Source organism: Odontesthes bonariensis, chromosome 14 (genome assembly GCF_027942865.1).
Source record: "Odontesthes bonariensis isolate fOdoBon6 chromosome 14, fOdoBon6.hap1, whole genome shotgun sequence".
NCBI lineage: Eukaryota > Metazoa > Chordata > Actinopteri > Atheriniformes > Atherinopsidae > Odontesthes > Odontesthes bonariensis.
The window spans coordinates 31,444,588-31,466,896 of NC_134519.1; the positions used below are offsets into that span (position 1 = coordinate 31,444,588).

Below are 22,309 nucleotides of genomic sequence, written 5' to 3' on the forward strand. Positions count from 1 at the left end.
AAGAGTTGAATAAAAATGACTTGGATCCTTCAAAGTCATTCTTCTGTTCGATAGCAAATCAAAGTTTGAATTAGGGTTGTGACGAATTATAATTTTCAATAGAAAATGACAGAAAATATTGGGAAATACCCATCAAGCTTCCAGAACCTAAGGTCATATTTTCAGTTTTTAATCATTAATCAGTCATTAATCAGACATTGATTGTATTCACTGATCGTATTTCACTTGATCACTTGAACTACCATGTTTTCCTACTCACTCAAATATAAAAGCAAGGCTCATTTAAATTTCCAGTTAATACATTTTTAACTAATTTTCAAACAAAAACTTTTATAAGTGATTTTGAGGTCAAATATAAACCTTGAAATTCCCCTGCATGAAGGGCATCTCTTGAATTCTCAACAGGAAAGCAAAAATCACAGAAAGTTTGCCTTAGATTACCTTGTCGAAGCAAACCACGTTAAGTTGACCACACATGTTGATTCTCTGAGGACTGATACAAAAGATGCCGATGCGCTTCAGACGCCGCTGCGCATACACAATACCGGCTGTCATCGCTGCCGGTAAAGCCGGGGGAATGGTAATTGTGATGATGTCCAGAGATTCAATGATGATGGTCTTAGCTGGAACCTGGGTACGTTTAAGGAACAACCATCAGCAGCTGAGATTTAACGCGTGCAAGACAGTCACATGTCCTCTAAAGCAGCAATGATACCTTGCTCATGATGCTGAGGGCGATGGTGTAGATGAAGCCAATCCCTGCCACCCCAACCAGACACAGCAGGAACAGGTAAGCATCGTGATAAAGCTTGAAGTCTGTTGGCTTAGGGTAGAGGATAGAGCGTACAAGTTGGCCTTTCTCTGTACTGAAGCCTGCCGGATCATATAATATAGTTATTTACTATTTCTTGTCCTCACCCATTGAGGTCCAATATGTGCATCTGTCTCACCTGTTCTGACCACAACAGCCTTCACCAGTTCACCTGTGTAGAAGCGGGTCTGGATGACATGGGTACCACAGAACAGTGTGTGTCTCTTGTGTTCCTCCGTGCTGTAGCTCTTGGATGCCTCTCCACCTGAACTGGGTAGACTGGTTTTGGTTACTGGAACACTCTCTCCTATGGATTGCAGGACAAACACAGAGGTTCAGTGAAAACTACACCTCCAACATAATGCAATGCTGTGCACAAATGTTTAGACAAGACAATAACGCCATGGAAGCGTTGTACAACAAACGTGGCAGGCTTTCTCAGAAAGTATCTAATAAGAAGCAAAATGTCACAAAGTAGAACTTGAGAGAGCCGCAAACATCCACTCAATCATGATTTAAGCAGGTTGAAAAGATTTCTGTGGGGTTTTCTTGGGTTCTTTTTTTTACCTTTTCTAGAAAAGCATGTTGTGTTCATGTCATCTTTATTTGACCTTTACAGGACACTTTTAGCAGAAGTAACAGTCATGGATTTTCTCTATTTGTAGACATGTTGTCTTGTTGTGGCTTGATAAAGAACGAGGTCTTAAAAGACAGCTTTTTATCCGTCTCAGTAATGCTTCTTCTAAGGTCCTGTGAAAGTTGTGATGGAGGCATATTTCACACTAAACAGAGGGGAGCAGCCTTTCACAGTAACCACACTTTGAATGCCTTTATTTATAGTAGTGGCTCTTTAACTTTTACTGACATGCATCCCTTTAGGAGGCAATAAAAGTTAAATTAGATGTTGATAAAGTAAGCCTGAGCTCAGTGGAATTTAGTGTCCTTGCAGCAAATACACAATCCAATAAAATATCTATACATAACACATAATTTACACATTACACACAATACAATCTATACATTTAAGCAACTAGTATTTTCCTATCTGACACATTCACTATGTAACCCTTTTCCTCTACAAGATTATGTGCACAAAACAAAATTACGGACTCACCACAAGTGGAGGATGTTCATTCAGCTTTTTTTATTTAGTTAAAAATTAAACGGATACGACACAAAACTGTTTAATAGCTGAACATTCTAACTTCAACAAGACACATGAAAGAAAGAAAATGATGGGATCCATTAAATCATAAGGAAATAATTTCTGAATCTCCGTGTTTATGTTTCTAAAACAAATACCTTCACAAGGCTAAATATGTCCCTACAAGAAAGCTATGAGCAGAAAATATTTAAAGCATTTAACTTCTTCAGGGATTCAGCCCCACTCAATCCACTCAATCAGCGGATTGAGTGGGGCAAAAGAGGTTGGTGTTGCACTTGGTTGGATCTAAAAGTTGGAGCAAGTACTGTGGGAGAAGGATGTCATGACATGCTCATGACTTCTGGCCTAGTTACATCCTGGGCCTTGTTGACTGGTTCATATGAATATTGTTGATAGTTAGAATGAGCGTGTTTATGATAAACTGCGAAAGCTAGGCGCCTCCAGAGAGGGCCACGTACACTTGTTATGATAAAACGGTATAAAAGGGTGTCACAAAATGAGCTCGTCGGACATTTTGTACATTCTGTATGCACATTTGCTGTGACGGTTTGTTCAATAAACTCCCCAATGGACGGCTGACCAACGCGGGATTCGACTCTAATTTCTCCACAACATAATGGTGACCCCGAATTCGTGAGAGTTTGCATCTGGATCCCGGCGGAGCGTGTCCTCTGTGCCCCGACAACCGACATCAGCTGTAACAAGCCGGCAGGTGGGATTTTGTTCCTACCATTACGCAGTTGATCTCTGTTAGTGGAGCACGGCTGACAGGCTTCTTCCGGCTTCCCCAAATTTAAAAGAACACAGGAGAGAGTACGGATTCTGCATTCGGTAAGCTCTTCCATTGCTTTCCTCTGCGCAGGGGGGCTGCTGAAATTGTTTGGGAAATTTTGGGCCAAGAGGAGCCATATGTGTGAATTGGGATAAAAATTGGGTAAACAGCAGCTTGTGAGAGTTGTAAAGCAGACAGCTGTGAGCAGTTGGTCTGGCTTGTGTTGTTATATTTTTGTGGTAATTAAGAAGGACTAGTCGCTGCGTTCCGGCAAAATGGTGAATCGGGTGAATTCAAACTGGATTAATTAATAGCTTTGAAGAAGCGGGCAGGTTGTTGAGCAATCGTCAATAGTACCTCTTGCATCCTATCAGCCATCCTTCAATGCATTGGGAGGAGGAATACTGATGGGAGTACGGGGTACACTAGACTCATTAAACATACGTGAAAATTATTTTCACTAGTCAAGGAGTAAAACAAATACTGATAATTGATTGACTGGCGAACATTAAAGTTTAACGATTGAATCAATCAGGCTTTCAAAAAAAAACTCTGAAATGAAAAAAACCAGTTCTATGAGGAGCACATTTTAAGTATATATGTTTATATCATTTTATATATCTGCTTAGAACTCTTTGGAGTTATCCGAGACCTCAGTATAAAGACATTTAGAAGAAAGTTCAAATTCGTTTATGAAATTGACCACAGGAGATTATTATTGAGAGGTCACAGCGAAGCTGGTAAAGTACACGTCAGCATCTGTTGCTTTGGTCAGAGACCATATCACAAGGCTTGTAGGGAAAACACATTTTGTATTCCATATATTGCCGACACCCACATCTCCTGAAAAATTAAAAGTCTAAATGAAAGAAATTGATAATTTAAAACTGTGAAGATTTGAACGGTGACTGACAAAACTTTGATCGACTGACTTGGTGTGAGTGTGTGGGACCGGTCTCTGTTGTCTATCAATGTGTGTGAAATCCTGCTGTTTTATGTGAATCTAAAAAAAGAAGAAAAGGAAAAAGTTCTAACTCATCTCATCCCTTGACTTATGAGTATTCGTTGTATTTTAAGTTAAACTCAGATTTGCTTCATTGTTATAATTTGCTTCATTGTTATAATTTGCTTAATTGTTATAGTTGCCACATTAATAACTTGGGGAGATAAGGAGTTGTTGCAGTAATGTGCTGTGATTTTTAAACGCTGTGTGTTTATTTCTTTAAGATTCTGTATTTTCGTTGAGTGCATCTTGTTATTATTGAATTATTGAATACTGCTGTGATTGGTGTTAAGTTTCTAAAGTTCTATTCTCAACAGGCGAGTGAAGGTGTTTTGGCTTTCAGGGGGACAGAGGGTGCTGCGCGTTCACACGGCTGGTGTGAAGGCGCGTGGTTCGTCCTTGACAGTTTTCTGCTGCTTCAAATGTTCGTGTGTGATCACACTTTCTTTCCTTGTGTCTTCCAGGGGCACTTTATGGTTGAACTGTAATAATTATTAGTTTTCTTTAGGTAATGTGCTAATTGCAGAGTTGTTATCAGTCGAGTAAATGTTGGTTTCGCAATTCCTAAGGGAGAGTTTCTGTCCTTAGGCCATTGATTCATCACGTCGTTCGACGTGAATGTGACATTCCTGATAAAGAAAGTTTTTCGCTTATGCATTGTTTCTGTATCTTTTGATTTGTAGTTTCCCTGTCCACAGCGTGTTAAATTGTATTTCTTTCTCTTTCTTAACAAATGCCATTTTGAGGTGAAGAATAGTGCAACTGTTATTTCTGTGTTGTTTGGTTTGTATTTTTTTCTCTGTCCAGCTGGAAAGTTTGTATTTCTTCCTCTTTCTTAACTTGTCACAAAAAGTGTGACAAACGCCATTTTGAGTTGGGGTGTGGTTCAATTGTTATGTCTGGTTCAATTGTTATGCTTGGGAGGAGTTTGGAACAGTCTAGGAAGTAGATGTAATGGTGTGTTCATATTTGGTTGGTTAGAAATTCACGTGGTTCATTGGAGGCGGGCTTAGAGGTGTGTTCATATTTTATTGGTTAGAAGTTAAGTGTCTCAGACGTGTTTCATTGGAGATAGATTTAGAGGTGTGTTCAGATTTCATTGGTCAAAAAATATTTTTATTTCATTGGTCAGAATTGACGTAGCTGTGACGTACATTGGATCATCTGGATTGGTGGAGGACATTGTGTGTGGATTGGATCGGAAGCATCCGGATGTGAGCAAAAGTTGGGGCAACGCCTTTAGCCTGAAGGCTCTAGCATGGTTGCCGCGTCTGCTAGCGCGAGCGGTGTTGATGACGTCACGAGTTCGTGCCCGCCATAGGACCCTATATAGTGGCGCAAGTCGTTGCGCGCCAGTAGTTGCAATTTTCTCCGTCACAGAGGTGGCGCTGCTACGTGTAGGTTACCTCTACTCTACAACCACGAAAGTGGAGAAGAAAACAATGCCGCTGTCAAGAGCAGGAATACTGTAATTAATGATACTGCTGCAGTTTTCGGATCATTTTAATTTTTTAATTCAGTTAAAAGAGGTGAAGGTTTGAAGCCCCCGGCATCAACAGAGTCTCTGCCCTCTTCTTTGCCTTCACGTATCTGTCCCGTAGCTTCTTCCACACATTCTTACAGAACTCTCCCTCTTTCCCCAAAGTTCTGCCCATCTCTGTGCACCAGTTTGGGGAGTTTACGTGCTCCCTGTGTTGTTTCACTGCAGTTCCGTACAGCTGCTGTACAAACGCACCTCCTCACTGAGCCTGGTCTCACATCGGTCCATCCGGTTCGTTGTGCTCGGCGCCGGCAAGTTACAAAAATCGACTGGTGCACGACAACGCGCTGCGCCGTCTTTTCAAGGGAAGCGCCATGCCTGCAACGTCATTTTGACGTCACGGTGCGACACCGCCGTGACAGACGCGGCAACCATGCTACCGCCTTGAGTCACTTCAAACAGAGTAAGCATTAACTGAGCTTTCGATTAGCAATAAATTAACATTGGGTAGCATTAGTAATACAGCAAGTATTGATTAGCAATAATTAGTATTGATTAGCAATAACTAGCATTGTTTAGCATTGTTTAGCGTTGATTAGCAATTAATAGTATTGATTAGCAATAACTAGCATTGATTAGCAATCACTAGCGTTGAATAGCATAATTAGCATTCAATTAGCATTGGTCAACAAGGAAGCTAGTATTGATTAGCAATAAGTAGCATTGATTAGCAATAGTTAGCATTGGTTAGCATTAGTAGCATTTGTTAGCATTTCGTTAGCCATAATTAGCATTGATCAGAAATACAATTAGCATTGATTAGCAATAGTTAGCATTGGTTAGCATTAGTAGCATTTGTTAGCATTTCGTTAGCCATAATTAGCATTGATCAGAAAGACAATTAGTATTGATTAGCAATAGCAATAAGGCAAATATTGGTTTAAATCTTAATTAGCAATAGGTTAGCATTAATTAGCAACAGCTAGGAAGCTAACAGCAATTGGCATTGGTTAGAAGTCAAAAAGCTAAATTAGCCTAACATTGAATTAACATTGGTTCAATTTAAAAAAAAAAAAAAAAAAAAAAAACAACCTAGAGCATAAGCTTTCAAAGCTAACATAGGCTAACCTTAACATTAGCATTGACAATATCCAATCCAATAATTAGCTGCATCTAAGCTAAATTTAGCCGAGCATTAAATTAGCATTGATTAGAGTTAAATAATTAGTTAATTTAAATTGACTTTCAAAAAAAAAAAAAAAAAAAAGGGGGAATACGAATAATAAATAAGGAAAATTTAGAAAATAGATAAGTAAATAAAAAGAAAAAGTCAAAAGTCAATAGAAGGGAACTAACTAGGTGAAACAATGGATGTAACACCAACAATAACCATTAGCGCCAAACATCCTGAACATTCCAAAGATATTAAAAAGATATCTCTAAAATGGGAAAAACGAACAAAAAATAACGTCTCACCCTGGCCAAAAGGTGGCACTTTCAATGTAACTACCTGTAAGATTATGGAACAAAGGATTAAAGCTTACAAACCAAAGGACAAAAGCAAAAAGAGACAGGAAAAGAGAGAGCTTGAATTAAAAGTTTTACATTTCTTTGAAAATGCAGAGCTATATCCAACACTGCCAGGAGCAGTAAACATACAAGGAGATTCTGAAATAAAAGATCACAAAATATCTCATGAACGTCCAGAACCACAAATAGCTACATCAAGCAGTCATGGAGCTCCTGAGCCAGACGCCGTCTGTAATTCAGATCAGGCAAGGGGACAGCTCCCACAATACCAAAGATCACCAGAACTGGCACCTCCAGTTCAAAAGGCATCTTCTGAAGAACATAAGAGTCCAACAGCGTCAGCACCGAGTTTGATAGAAATGACGCAGGGACAGTATGTGCCGTGGCAGACGCTCGTCCTAGGGGGGCTGGTTGCCAGACTGCCGGACATTCACACAGGTGCAAGCAAATGGATAAGAGCTTTTGAACAAGAGACTGTGCATAAACTGTTGTCTGTTGGACACATTAAGGCAGTGTGGGCACTGTGTTTTGGAACTTCTACCATGGAGGGCATTTTGAGACAGTGAGAATGACTGGATGTTGAGCCACCGAGCTGATGGAACTGACTTTAATGCATATCGAGCTGCACTCTGGAGAGCGTTACGAGCTGAGTTTCCTGTGGGAGTGGACCTCGAAGCATTAAAGGGGGAACCACTGTCAGGAACAGAGAGTCCGGCTGTGTACATTGCACAACAATTGAAGAAATGGAGACAAGAGTCTGAGGGAGAAATCGAGAAGAGCCCAGCTTGGGTGACATTGTTCAGAGTTTCCATCAAAGAGGCTCTGCCTGCCCCAGTTCAGGGGAGGCTGGAGGATGTGGTGGGGTTGAATTCAATGTCACATGGACAATTCCGAGACCATGTGGTGCATGCAGTAAACAAATACAGAAAAGAACTGAAACGGAATGAGCAGGAGAAGGATAAGCAAAGGGAACTTGCACGGTTGCAGTTAGAAGAACTGCAAGCGAAGCAAGAAGTACGGAATGAGGCCATAACAGCGGGGGCCACTGAACAGCCATCACAGGGGCAAGTCCATCGTCGACCCTGTCAAAGGTCAAGAAGAGGTGCACCTGGAGGACGAAGGTCCTCGGGGCCATGTTGGGCCTGTGGCGAGAGGGGACACTTTGTTTACAGCTGTCCGAGAGCACCGAGAAACCCGAGTGTTCGGCAGGACCGTGGCCAGTCCCTGCGGGGCGGAGCAAGTGACCCGGCAGGTCCAAGGCGTTCCTCTGGCAGAGGAATCCCAGTATTGGTTTACATTGACATATAGAGGTAAGAAGTACACTTACATCGGACATACTCAAAAGGGTTTAAAAACCGCCCTCAGGTGTGTCATTGTTATAAAACAAAACAAAGTTTTTAAGTTAAATGTGTCACGACTACTAAGTTTCTAAAACTTGAATTTAAATAGGTCACTGTTACTAGGACAGAACAAAACAAAGTTTCTGAATTTAAAATTTAAATGTGCCACTATTACGAAGTTCTAAAATTTGAACGGAACAAAGTTTCTAATTTAAATTTTAGCATTGATAGCCTAAATTAGAGTATCTATTTAGCCCATAGGGAATTACTGATATCTCTCCATCCCACTTGGAGGGAGTAAGAAAAGCGCCATGTCCAAAATAAATAAATAAATAACAAATGAATAAATAAGTAAAGTTAAAATACAACAAGTATGATCTTCTTTTGGGAGGATTATGCAATAGAATGTGCTTCCTCTGGAAGGAATCATGAAGAATCCAAAGATCAAAGGTTGAAAGCACAACTGGAGAGGACAACCGAGGCTAAGTTAGCCTTTGAAAATTTGAAACGAAATTAGCAAAAGTCATCCAAAACGGCCAACACTAGTCTATGAGAAGCCATTTTTCTTATATGTCTCCAATAAAAAACATAAGATTTCAGAACTAATAAGTCAGAGTAGGTATGTTGTGACTCGGACAGGATGTTTGCAGGTTGTGCATCTTTTGACACGTCCAGATGTGAGAACACAGAAGTGTACTACATCGGATCCTGCAGATGTCATTCCACGTGAGTTTGAAGGAGAACCACATGAGCGTGTGGCAGAAGCTGTGAGATACATTAAACTGAGACCTGACTTAGAAGCAACTTCACTTGTGCAGGCTGACGTCACTTATGTTGTGCATGGTTCATGTTGTGAGATCATTTGGGTGATCATGAGGTTTTGCAGTTGTGAAACAGGATGATGGAAAACTTTGTGACGGTGAAAGCTGAGAAGTGTGAACGGCCATGTTCGGCACAGTTGGTTGAACTGAAGGCATTAACGGAAGCATGTTGACTGGTGAAAGGTAAGGTTACGAATGTGTACACAGATTCTGCATATGCTCATGATATTTTCTATTTGGTTGAAGCAGTTTGGAAGCAGAGAGGTTTCAGGAGGTCAGACGGAAGTCCAGTGCGACAGGATGTCCAAATGAAGGAGCGGATTGCAGTCATGAAAATTGAAAATTGGCAGTGATACAGTGTCAAATAATCGTAGAAGTAACAAAATGGTTGGTAAAGGTAATATCGCGGCTGATGAAGCAGCGAAAGTAGCATCAAAGTGCCAGCTTGCTGTTTTGGCACCAATGGTGTTACTGGAGCCAGAGGTCGCGCCATCACAAGGATATTGGTCATACATATTGGATAAATAGTCGTAAATTTTTTTTTTGGTAAGAGAATTGATTCATCTGTTTGTCATTCCATCAGAGATTAGTTCAAATAATGGTTAAGTGTTTGTTTATAAAAGTGCAAGAAGCATTCTGCAGCAGCTGCGAATCAAGCAGCGCTGTGGGGCCGTTTATCATCCACAGAGTCAAGGGATGGTTGAGAGGATCAAAGAAACCTGGAAAGTGAAATTGAATTGAATCTGTGCTTCAACTGAACTAAACTAGATGCTTTGCTGCTTGCACTAATGAGCTTTCGTATGCAGACTCATAGAGTCATGCACTAACACCGCATAGAATGCTAACGGGTCGACCCATGCTGGCACCTCAGTCGAGAGGTCCCTTTAGAGGGCCCCCACTTGAGCAGCTGCAAACAGAGTGGACAGCTTACATGAAGCAACTAACTGCAATCCACAGAACAATCTATCTACAGGAGGAGTCCAGAGACTTGAGTCTCGAACAGTTGGTTGAGAGACCAGTGGTGCCAGGCGACCAGGTGCACATCAAAGTGTTCCGGAGGAAGTGGCTTGAGCCAAGACGGAAAGGACCGTACACAGTGGTGCGAGCAACGCCGACGGCAGTTCAAGTGGAAGGTAGCAACACATGGTACCATTTGAATCACTGCACTAGGGTTCGGACTAAAGACACAGACGGAGTTAAGTCCGAGGGAAAGGATGAACAAAAGGAAGAGGTTAAGATTTCTGACACTGTGAGCATCCAGGTGTGGGTGTTGGCCGATAGCATGGGCTCAGGAGAACGAAGCCTGGAGATGTTGGACGGGATCCCGCAGACAGGAGAGGCTGGAAGGGTCCCGTGATGAAGCCACCCCGCAGGGAAGTAGCCAGCCTGGGTCAGATGAGTATGATGCAACAATACACACCCACTCAGACCATGCCACGCCACAAACTTTGCCAGCAATACACACTAGAGCTAGTCGTGAAGAGGTATCTGCTAAGCTTGAATTTAAGTTCATGGAATAAACGATTTGAGGAGGGGTGGATCATGGGTCCGGTGGAGGAGACGACCAAATCACCGCCTCTGGACGCCACAACAAAGGGGCAATCTGGTAAGATCATGTCAGATCGGGTCAGAAGTAGTTGTTCACAATGGTTGTAAGAATAGAAAGATTTTTTGGGGAAGACTAGGGGGATTTGATACCATTAGCACTACAGGATAGAATAATCATGTTAATTCAAGAACAGACGGAGTGTACATGCACAGGTGGAGTCGGGAAAACAGTGTAACTGTGGAAAATGGGTTAAGGCAGCACAGGATATGTGGTATAGTTGGGCATGGTACACTACGAGAGGACTGACAGCGACAGAGTGTCTCATATGCGCAGACGCTCCAGGAGCATTGCCTGTTGTTGTTCCAGAGCCACACACCTTCAGGGACTGTGCAGTGGTCCAGCAACAGGAATGCAGAGAAGGTAGGTTCACATCGGAAGAGGATAAATGGTTATTGTTTCCTATGTGTGGTATTAAGTGCAGATTGATGTTTGGGCCAAATAAATTACGGAATTGTTTTCAAAATAAGGGAGGGACAAAAATTGGAGTCTTCTTGTGCTGAATTTAATCATAGTACATCACAGGATGGGCCTCCCACTGATTATAGAGTAGATTACGATGGTGAGTTTGAATGCTTTTGGAAGTCACGTAAGTAGTACTACTGTTAAATGGAACCAATATTTATTAGGATTTATTTATTTGGATCAAATTGTGAAAATATAGAAATGATCATTTTAACTCTATATCTTTTTGGGGATCAGACACACCCGATAGCTGAGAGTTACTGGATGTGTGGAGATCATGTTTTGTTAAATGTGCTACCCAACAGGGAGATAGGTCTTTGGGCACTGGTGAGGAGGAACACATCGTTGTGGTAGTGTATGACAAGGTAAACGAGATGCGAGGTTTGGATGTGGAAAAAGGGAGAGTTAAAACATATAGTGGTAACTACATCATGGATAAGTACGTTTACTTGGATGCAATAGGGCAGCCGAGAGGGATTCCTTTTGAGCTCAAAGCACGCAGGGAGATTGCAGCTGGATTTGAGTCTATTTTGCCGTGGATCATATTTAACAAAATGGGGAATGGACTAATTACATATAATACAACCGACAGGGAATTCTTAACCACACGAGTGAAGGGTTTGCAGGCTTTGGAGAACAACTACATGAGACGAGTATGATGGCTTGGTAGAACAGACAAGTTTTAGAATGTATATTAGAAGGGAAAATTGGTGTTTGCCAGATGGTTGGGGAAAATGTTGTACATTTATACCCGGGAACACTGCAGCTGATGGGACGTTTACAACGGCCGTGAAGGAGTTCAGAGAACGGAGAGAGGAGCTGACGTGTGATGCTGGTGGAGGTGAACGGTGGTGGACTGGTCTGTTTGGGATTTTGGGAGAAGGGGGAGCGATGACAGTTAAGGCGGGAATAGCAATATTGTTGATAGTGAGGATGGTTTCCCTATTGGGGTGTTGCATTATACCCATTCTGAGAAGGTGTTTGCTGCAAGTGATGTTCAAACAAACAGGGGAAGGAATCAGGAGGCAGATGACCATGCGAGACCAGGTCTGAGGACCAACGCATGGGAGAGCGGGTCAACGAATGAAGGTTATCAACGGACGGTTCACAAGTTTCTTTCCTCGAGGGTGGAACCAAGTATAGTCTGACAGGGAGAAGAGATGCTGAAGATCTCTTTGATTGGGAGTGACGTACTGGCGACCTCTCCTCCCAGAGTTAGCTTAGCATTTCCAGACCCAGCCGGACGGATGTTCGGCCAGAAGCGGACGACACCAGAGTACGGGAGATGGGACGGGACTGGAGGAGCGGCATTACATTGCATTTTATTACTATTGTTGTGTGATAATCCATAATTTTATGTATTGTACTTGATACAAAACGGTGATTAACTGATTTGAAGGTGGTGTATTCAGTCTATGTGTATTATCAATCAAAACTGATCACTGATATGTCCATTGCCAATTGTGTCGGTCAGCTGTTCGGAGTGCGACCTTGGTAAAGTGGTCGGTCGCCAAGTGGGGTGGGGCCGTAGGTGAGTTTTCCCAAGATAAGAACATGAGTTACGAAAGTAGCAGTCGGTGGGTTTTTCGCACCTATGCACTGCGAACAGTGGACAAGTGTGATGGCAATGTAAAACTTGTAGTGTTGTTGAATTCAATATCGTTTAATTTAATTTAATCATTTAATGTGATTCGAGTACACATATATATATATTCCTTTTCATTTATTCAAAATGGTCCCGTTGATTGCTATTGTAGAATTATTAGAATAATTTAGTGTTGATTATGTTAATTAATTCTTAATTAACTAAGTGGGATGATTTTCTTTCATTTTAGATTATTTCTTTATTAAATCACTGATAAGTGATTTCAGGGGGGACTATGTGGGAGAAGGATGTCATGACATGCTCATGACTTCTGGCCTAGTTACATCCTGGGCCTTGTTGACTGGTTCATATGAATATTGTTGATAGTTAGAATGAGCGTGTTTATGATAAACTGCGAAAGCTAGGCGCCTCCAGAGAGGGCCACGTACACTTGTTATGATAAAACGGTATAAAAGGGTGTCACAAAATGAGCTCGTCGGACATTTTGTACATTCTGTATGCACATTTGCTGTGACGGTTTGTTCAATAAACTCCCCAATGGACGGCTGACCAACGCGGGATTCGACTCTAATTTCTCCACAACAGTACAAACAAAATGGGAAGGTCGTAAAAGGAATACATACATGTCGACATCAAAATGTCGGGACAGAAAACTCAAAGCAATATGACTGAAAACAGAACATTTGCAACAACAGAGATGAAAAACAAATGGGCAGATGTCAATATTTGTGACACTGAAACAGAAGAAAACAAGGTTACAGTAGGCTAAAGAGAAGCAGTCATGAGCTGTGGAAGACTGGATGAAAGTGATATTCAGTGATAAATCACCAAGCTGCACTGGACAAGAAGATGATGCTGGAACTTTTGTTTGGTGCAGGTCCAATGAAACATATAAAGATGACTGCCTTAAGAAAAGGAACAAATTTCTAGAATCACTGATAATATGGGTTGATGTCAGGTGAAGAAGGAGCAGGGCGGATGTCATTATCTCAGAAATACATGCTTGGACTGATGGACTGATATTTTGGACACTTTTCTCATTCCATCAGTTTGAAAGGAGGTTCGATCTTTTTCTGGGTCATGATGCACAGAGTAAAGAGTGTTCGAACCTATCCTCAGGAGAGACATATTGAATTAATGACATGGCCAGCAAACAGTCTGGATCTCAATCAGGTTCAAATATTTTTCAAAGAATTTGTTTAAAAAAAAAAAAAAAGGTCCATGACAAGGCTCCATCTTGCCAAACTGATCCGTCAAAAGCAATACAAAAAAGGCTGAGCCTTGTTGATAAAGTCCATGCCTCAATGAGTTCAAGGCGTCAGAAAAGAAAGCGGATATGCAACAAAGTACTAACCGATTTTATCGGTTCATTATTCCATCATTTTTTCCTCAAATAGCAACAAATGAACAACAACTGAATTAAATTGTTTGCATGTTTTACAAAGCCAGAATGTTTTGTGTCATATCTGTATTATAGCTTCTGTATTATATACCTTTTATTTGATTTTTTTTGTACTATTAAAAAAGCTGAAGGGACATCCTCCGAACATTTTTTTGCCAGGGCTTATAAAAAGAAATTAAAAAAATTAAAATAAAATAAAAAAATCACACACAAACGAGTGGATTGGCGGCCTGTCCAGGGTGTACCCCGCCTCTCGCCCATTGACTGCTGGGATAGGCTCCAGCCCCCCCGCGACCCGACCGACGGATTCAGCGGTTTAGATAATGGATGGATGGATGGACACACAAACGAGCATTTCAGGAATAATGTGGGGTTCATTGTCTTGTTCAAGGACTCTCTGTAGTGGGGGATTGAATAAAGAAGATTCTCTAGTAAAGTCTTTTCTTAAGAACAAGCGCCCATGTTGTTCGTCTTCTCCTTGTCTTTAACTACAGTAAGATCTGATATAACCAAGTTATATCAGCATGTAAACTACCCCGTAATTAAGCTGTCAATGGCTATGTGTAAGTGCAGAGTCCAATTATGGTGGTGATTAGACAATAAATGTCTGTACATCACCATAAAAAAGATCAACATACTCAGCTTAATTTGATTTTTACTCACTCTGTGTGTCCTTATTCAGGTTAGTGTGATCGGAAATCATTGGGTCATCGATTGGTCATTATCATTATTCACTCCTAATAGCCAATATTCCTCACAAGGTACAGTGGAGAGAACAACTGCTTATATAAGTAATGATAAATACTCAATTCTGACAGGAAGGATCTTTAGAGAACAACATCAAAACACTCCATGATGCTGGACACCAGCCAAAATTCTCACCTGTCAGCATGCTCTCGTTTACAACGCAGGTTCCATGGAAAAGCACCGCATCGCAGGGCATTATCATCCCATTGGTTGGAATAATGATGACATCGCCGGGCACAAGCTCTGTTGACATGGCTTGTTCAATATCTGGGATGAATATATTGAAGAAAAGGGGTGTTAAAAGTCTGAGACAAGATAATCTTCAGCCTAAAGATGCCATAAGGTGGAGGCTAATACTGAATAAGTTGCTTTCACTGCAGCTTTGTATCATGATCAGAAATTAAAACGTGCCTTTATTTTCTCTGCACACTGAAACACGGACCACACTGTGCGCTGCCACCATGTCATGTAACATCACATATTGCTGTAAGAAAAGAGAACCTGATTCAGAAAAAAATATTTTGAATCTCACTAAAATTTTACTGCACAAAAAAAAAAAACACATACTCACAGATACTTCAGATATGACTTACCTTTCTAATTGTATACAATGAGGTAGCTATTGAAATGACAGACATAAAAACTATGGCTGAAGCATAATAATAGTAGTCCTCTGCACTCCACAGAGCAACACTGAAGAGCTGGAAGATGTAGAAAGGATTCAAGACCTGATGGAAAAGAAAAATGACAAAAAAGAAAACAATCATAAGTCACAAGAGGCCATACTGATTTTTGTCAGTATGCTAAAACAAGAGCAGTGAATCCTGATTAACGGTCAAGAGCTCAGAGCTCACCTCCTTTATGAGAAGCTTGAATAGTGAAGGCACTCTCACAGCGATCTCATTCTCCCCAAAAAACAACCGCCTGATAAAAAAGAATTCCAAACAATTTGAAAATTTGATATTTGGAGACTAATAAGACACGTGGATAAGTTAATCTTTGTAATTGGTAAACCTGACACGAACGTACGTACCTGTACTCCTGCAGCGTTTTAGAGAGCCCACAGCTGTGATCAGAGTGGATTCGTGAACAGCTAACCTTCACATCCTCCAGGCCTCTAGAGAAGTAGAACACTTTCATTTCCACTGTAGTTATGTGGCAAAATTATCCATACTTATGACAAATTTTGATTAAAAGTCCATTTTTATCTTTCAAGTGCCTGTACACTTTCACAGTAATCAGTGGCAAACCCTTAATAATTCATCCCAGAAAATAAATGGATCTAATAGTTGCCAACAAGCTCTGGGTTTTGGACCACTTTTCCTCTGAGCTGTATGGTGTATGTTTTAGGAACATTTCCTTGCCAGCACTGTGATCCTTAAATTTCTGCTCAGATTCTTGATGAGTTTCAAGAATCTTGCAGGGCCACTCCAAATGTTTATTAGTTTTATTTTTGTCTTGATCAATTCCTTCAGATTGCTGATCTTTTCTGCCAAATGCCTCAAGTTCTTCGCTTGAATCTTCATGTAATCATCTTTTCAAAATATTTTCAAAGGCCAAGGATCAAAACAAAAGCTGTAATTGTGAAGTCGAAGAACTCTGGGACTAACACTTAGAGGGAGAAACTGCATTAGGCCACTCTCCATGGACGTCAACCAATAAACTCCACTTCACCGAGATTAGACTAAAGCCTCGTTTCCACTATGCAGTCCGGTACGGGTCGGTTCAGAACAGTTTGCTTATTTCAGTGTTTCCATTACCACGAAAGCGTACCGGTCCCATGGTACCCGTTACCATTTTTGTAACCCTTCTGCTTGGGGTACCTAGCACACAGGACCGGTTCCAGGCTCTGCTCTCCGTTGTTGGTGAGGAGGCTGTGCAGCGGGAGCTTGATGGCGCTGTGCGAAACGAAAAAGTTTTCCAGCTGATTGCCGCAAAAATCGAAGAGTGGTATCAACCGGACCGCGAGCCATTAAGCTGAAGAAGCTTGGATGTGGTTAGAAATGATGGATGTTATTTGTTATTTGCTGTTATTTGCTATTTACGCTTCAGCACGCACTCCGCCCACCCCATTTGTACAGTGGGAACACAACCTGACCCCAAAGCGACCCGACCCGTACCATTCTGAACCGACCCGTACTGGACTGCATAGTGGAAACGAGGTTTAAAGGTAGGGTAGGAGATCCTGGATTTTGAGTCCAGCGAAGCTGCATTTTGAAAATACACAGGTAAAAAGTCCCAACCCTTTTCTTCACTTTCCCCCCGAAGGCACGCCTCTAGAGTACATGAACGCGCACGAGCACGAAGGTACACGAGCGCTGTTCTGACAGCAAGCATCGATCGTTGCCGTATTTAGTATTTAGTATATGATAACGATACATTTAATAATGCTAGGTGCTAGCCAAGCTGGCTCTAGTTTAGCTTCCTGCCAAGCTTCTGGACGCGTAATTCGTTCACGGAGCAGGGTACGCGCACAGGGGGAAGGAGGGGGAGGGAGGAGCAGATTGCAGTTTGATAGACGGCATCAGAATCCAATCATTGTTAACGGTCCGTTCAGTATGATTGGATAGTGTTTTTCCTAGATTGTATGTTCTAGAGGCCACTAAAACTTTTCATATTTGTGTCAAAACTTTTAATTAATTGGTTGCAATGGGGGTGTGAAGAGTATTTCAAGCAATATGTAAAAAAATGTTCCAGAAAAAGATCCCCTACCCCACCTTTAATGGAGCTGAACAGAGAATGCATTGACATGAACGATTTTTGGCTAAACCCTTCATAAAAGCATAATAAAAATTAAAATTAAAGAAAAACAAAACAACAACAAATTTTTACACAGTTTTATGACCATGAACTAATGGATTTTCATTAATTTCAAGAGACTTACTGATATAATTCAAAGTCCTGTATGACATCATTCCAGTAGTATCTAGTGCTGTGGTGGATGAAGAAGCGTATCTATAAAGGGGAAGGGAGATGGAGGAGGAGGTCAGATGCCGAATGTGAAATTTACAGATGTGCTTCAAACCAGTCGATCATTGACCTAAACCAGTGATTCTCAACACGAGATCCAAAGGTCACTGAGAGCGCATCAGGCTTTCACTGCATTGAGGCTGTCAGTTTGTCAAAATTAGATCTGCACATTGTGAATAAAAACCATAACCTACTTAAACCATTAAACACTGCTCTTATACACAGCTGCGTTTTTGTCAAGTGGAAAAGTGCTTGTGTGTTTTATGCAATTGCAGGAAAAGAATAAAAGGATTTTTTGACCACAGTCTACATTTGTGCGCATACCTGACGGAAAGGTTTTGAATTGTAACAGCACACCAAGCGGACATAGAAATTCTGTACAATTAGACCAAAAACCAGATGGGAGATTCTGAATAAAACAGCCAATGCAAAGGCTCTTTTCACACTTTGGTGCACAAACTGGATGATAATAGTAAAAAAAAAAAAAAAAAAAAAAAAAAAAAACTGTCAAGGGAGTAAACATTTCTACAGTGGATAAAACTGTCAGGTGTCACATTTCTGTGTGAGCGTGCTGTCATAACAGTTTCACTCAGTTTATGAACATGTTTCTGGAGGAAATATAGTCCCAGATGTAGTCTGGGTACCTGAATATGCTGACGATGAAGAAACTTCCAATGATGCTCCTCATGCACAGACTGGACGTTATGGTCTCCATTTGGTAGCTGAGTCTTGAGCTGCAGATCTAAATCGTTGAAGGGTTTCATCCCAGGAGCCAACATCACCTGTACTCTGGTTCGAAACCACTGCCTGAACTCATCCTGTGATAATTATATGAAGTAATACATTTTTGGGCTAACTGGGGACACTGAATGAATCATACAACAAAGAAGTGGATCCTTCGTGCACAGCAACAACATCAGAGCAAATTTCCCATTTTGTTTGTATGAAAAAAATTTCTGAGTTAATTATCTAATTGCAAATAAAGTTACGCTGGTCAGTTGCGTTGGGCGCTGGTTTCCTACCGTTGTCCTGAGCAGCAGTGTGTGTGCATCCCTCAGCGAAGTGCGTGTGCATGTGCCCTTGACCCCCCACTCAGGTAGCCAGTAGAGCAGCAGCAAAAGGAGGCCACCGGAGCAAACAACACCCACACCCACCAGTATCATCTTCCACAAGCAGGGCCGGTACCCCCACAGCTCCTGCACAGCACAAACCCACGTTAACACATCAAAGGGCTGAATACACCAATGTGTCGTTTGTTGGAAAGGGCACAAACTGAAAAGGACTGGTAGTGATAAATAATGTTAAAAGCATTATTAGTATGAATACAGCAGAATTCTCAATCAAGATGCTCTCAGTCATATATGTTTTGTTTCTGTTGTCAGACAGCAAAACAGGTCTGAAATTTTGACTGAAGAGAAGCTCAATAGACTACATGCTAAGTTGTGGTTACTATCAAAGAATTTAAAGAATGTCGCTTTGCTCTGATAGAATCATGATGAATCATCTGACAAAAACCCCATCCGCTAAAGAAAAAAACAATGTGAATGCGGTGATTTTATCTATGTTTACATTTATTATTATCTCCCATAAAGAAAGATTAAAGTGAATGTCTCGAATGTCTTCTCTTACACATAACACTACACATGTGCGGGTAGTTCACAGATGCTGCTGCTGCTGCTTCCCTCTGCCACTAACTGAGTGGAACTAAGACTTTACTATTTTGGGGAAAACTAGGGATGTTTGTCCTACAAGTTGCCAGATTTGTTGGCAGTCACTTTTTTTGAAAAAAAAATAAATAAATTGCTGAGGGGTATCTGAAAAGTAAAGCCTAATTTATGGTCATCTACGGAGAGCGACGGAGACCCTCCCGGAGACGCTCTCCGTCGCTTGCATGCGTCGGCCAAAATTCCTATCTATCAGTCGAGTCGACGGAGACTCGCGGAGACTGCAAGGGTTGTGATTGGTCGGCTAACAACATCATTTCCGGAATCACTTTTCCGGTTTAGCTCCTTCCTCTCAGAACAACAACACCGCCATTTTTGAAAGAGTTTACTGTGTGCCGGTCAACATTTGGTCAAAATTATTTGCATTTCAATTTCAACTAGCTCCAACTCCCATGGGCGTCGCACCCGTGGGGGATGTGGGTGTTTCGACACCCTCACTTTTACAGCAAGGTGATTTCACCCCCCCACATTTTCCAAAGGTAAACCCGTTTGCCCCATGGATGTATTATATTAACGGTTTGCCCTCCCTTGTAATGCACCAACATACAATGTGTTTTAAAGTCTCTGTACCCTCTTTAGAATAATTCCACCCAGATTTGAGCAGTGTAACAATTATAGTTTCCATACAGGACCTGTTTAGGGTGATGAGAATACAAAAAAAAGCAGTAAAATGACCCTGTTCTGCATTTTCACAAATCAGAAAAAGGTTTCACAAATCCCAAACAAGGTTTTAATGAATCTACAGCCTCTTTAGAATAATTCTATCCAGATTTGAGCAGTGTAACTAATGTAGTTTCCATACAGGACCTTGTTTAGGGCGATCAAAATGCAAAAATGCAGTGAAATGGCCCTTTATGCCCATCCATTTATTTCGCGAATCGGAGGCCAACTTCAGCGTCGTGTCTATGGGCTTGATGTGGCGCTCGTGTGCCCCCCCCGGAACACTCCCACATTTAAAATCACTGCTCCACCCCTGCCAACTCCAACAACAGTCTTTCTCTCTCGGTCGCCATCGTTCACTGTGAGGAGTGGAACGGAGCCGGAAGATAAACAATCAATCAACGACTTTCATGATAGACGTCGCAAGATTAGGTCGTCTAGTCTAGCGACGCCTACTGATCGGGAGGTGAATTGCCTTGCGTATCCGACATCCCGACGGAGAACTTCAAAAGGTTTAGTGACCACGGAGTCTGATTGACGGATAGCGATGGAGAAGCATACCGAGGCCTTAACAGGCACGCCAACTATAAAATGGGCTTCAGTAATGACACAGTAGTAGACACAATAGCCATAATTTTGCCAATTCTATTCTAATGGTGTTTAGTAAATCCCCAATAGCGTAAGTTTAAAGTATACTCAAGTTTAAAGTTTAACATTTTGGATATATACTTAATTGTTTTCTAATAGAGAGCATGATGAAATCAATACGATGAAACCATTAAAGCCAGCGGGTACTTTAATGTTTTCGTTGTCTTTCTGTTATTGCTTATTATTTAGAGTGCATTTGCCATTCTTGTAAATTTCAGTGGAGATTTAATGAAAGACAATTCATCCCACATGTATATGGCTGAAATGACAGTAAACTTAACAATTAGCTTTTCTTAGCATAAAAACTGAAAGTATCTAGCTTGGCTTTGCTCTGTCAGTTACAAAAGAGCTTTTATTCATGTTTAGTACCACTTAGTTAGCTTCACAGGTGTGGTACACAAATTCTGTTAGTTTCCACGAAAGCTAAGCTAGCTATTCTCTCCCTTCAATCTATGCTAGCTGGTTGCTGGCAGTAGAATCATATCCAAAGGGCAAAAATGAGGTGTATGAATTTTCATCAGTTGTCATTTGAATAAAAATTCATTATCTCAAAATGTCAAATTACTACTATAACTACTGATGCATTTTCTGAAAACAGAATTTAAACCAGTTTTATACTTATACTTATATTAAATATTTATATTTATATTTAAACCATTTATACTAATACCCTTTGAAAACAACAAATACACAACACAATCAATTGTTTTTCAAGACAGACCATAGACAATACAAGAGACACTGCTCTAACTTTTGTCAACTTCAAGCTCCATCCTTTTTCTTTTTTTATTCTTTTTTTTGCAGTCTATGTGATTGACAGCCTTAAATCTCAAACAAATCATAATCCTTGTATCCTTGTATAACTGAGGATCGCAAGCTACACTGTTTCTATACAATGTAGCTAACTTACCATAATGTACTTTTCAATAACAGTTAAATTAAATAATAAGGAGAAAAAATGGGCTGGGAATAGAAAATTATATTTACCATCTCATCCTCCAGGCCCTGGTTGATGAGCTTCGCTTCTTCCCTTGTCTCCATTCTGTCACTGCAAAAACTTGTAAAGAAATAATCAATCTGACAATAGTCAATCTGACACATTTCATGTTTCAGAAATATCTCCACTTATGTAGTAGAATTGTGTTAATTTTCACAAAATATCTTTTTTAATTATATAAAAAAGTTTGGTGTCAAAAACGTGAATGTCTTAATGTATGAAAAACATGTTACATCTGTAGGATGGTAATCACCAGAGCATGATTGCACGTTAATACTTTCCATAATCCAACTAAGTTGACTGAGGTTTTTATTGGCAATAAGTTATATAATTCCTCACAATAAATTTGATTGTTAATGCCTATCCAAGAAGCAGGGTAAACCTTAGACAGGTCACCAGTAAGACAATTCACATTCACAAAAAAATGTATTATTGTCACACTTTTAAAAGTCAAACTGAAAACAGATATAGATCAGAAGCAAACACAAGATAGACATGAAAACAGTACTCATCATGCCTGCTAAGACACAAGTTCAAATGTAAGAAATCGCTGAATTTCCTC

At 40.8% G+C, this 22,309-nt stretch overlaps 1 protein-coding gene across 3 annotated transcripts in view; it reads right to left on the minus strand.

The window, feature by feature from the left end:
- LOC142399400 (polyamine-transporting ATPase 13A3-like) overlaps nucleotides 1–22,309 on the minus strand; it is a 45,907-nt gene that overhangs the window by 22,771 nt on the left and 827 nt on the right. For all 3 annotated transcript variants that reach the window (XM_075484031.1, XM_075484030.1, XM_075484033.1), the window contains exons 2-13: nucleotides 21,738–21,807; nucleotides 18,741–18,914; nucleotides 18,363–18,536; nucleotides 17,633–17,703; nucleotides 15,782–15,865; nucleotides 15,603–15,672; nucleotides 15,342–15,476; nucleotides 15,160–15,232; nucleotides 14,884–15,015; nucleotides 951–1,118; nucleotides 716–873; nucleotides 442–630 (exon numbers count right to left, since the gene is read on the minus strand). In XM_075484031.1, coding sequence (XP_075340146.1) covers nucleotides 442–630; nucleotides 716–873; nucleotides 951–1,118; nucleotides 14,884–15,015; nucleotides 15,160–15,232; nucleotides 15,342–15,476; nucleotides 15,603–15,672; nucleotides 15,782–15,865; nucleotides 17,633–17,703; nucleotides 18,363–18,536; nucleotides 18,741–18,914; nucleotides 21,738–21,791 — 1,482 coding nt within the window. In that variant the 5' untranslated portion in view covers nucleotides 21,792–21,807. The remainder of the gene's footprint in view (nucleotides 1–441; nucleotides 631–715; nucleotides 874–950; nucleotides 1,119–14,883; nucleotides 15,016–15,159; nucleotides 15,233–15,341; nucleotides 15,477–15,602; nucleotides 15,673–15,781; nucleotides 15,866–17,632; nucleotides 17,704–18,362; nucleotides 18,537–18,740; nucleotides 18,915–21,737; nucleotides 21,808–22,309) is intronic.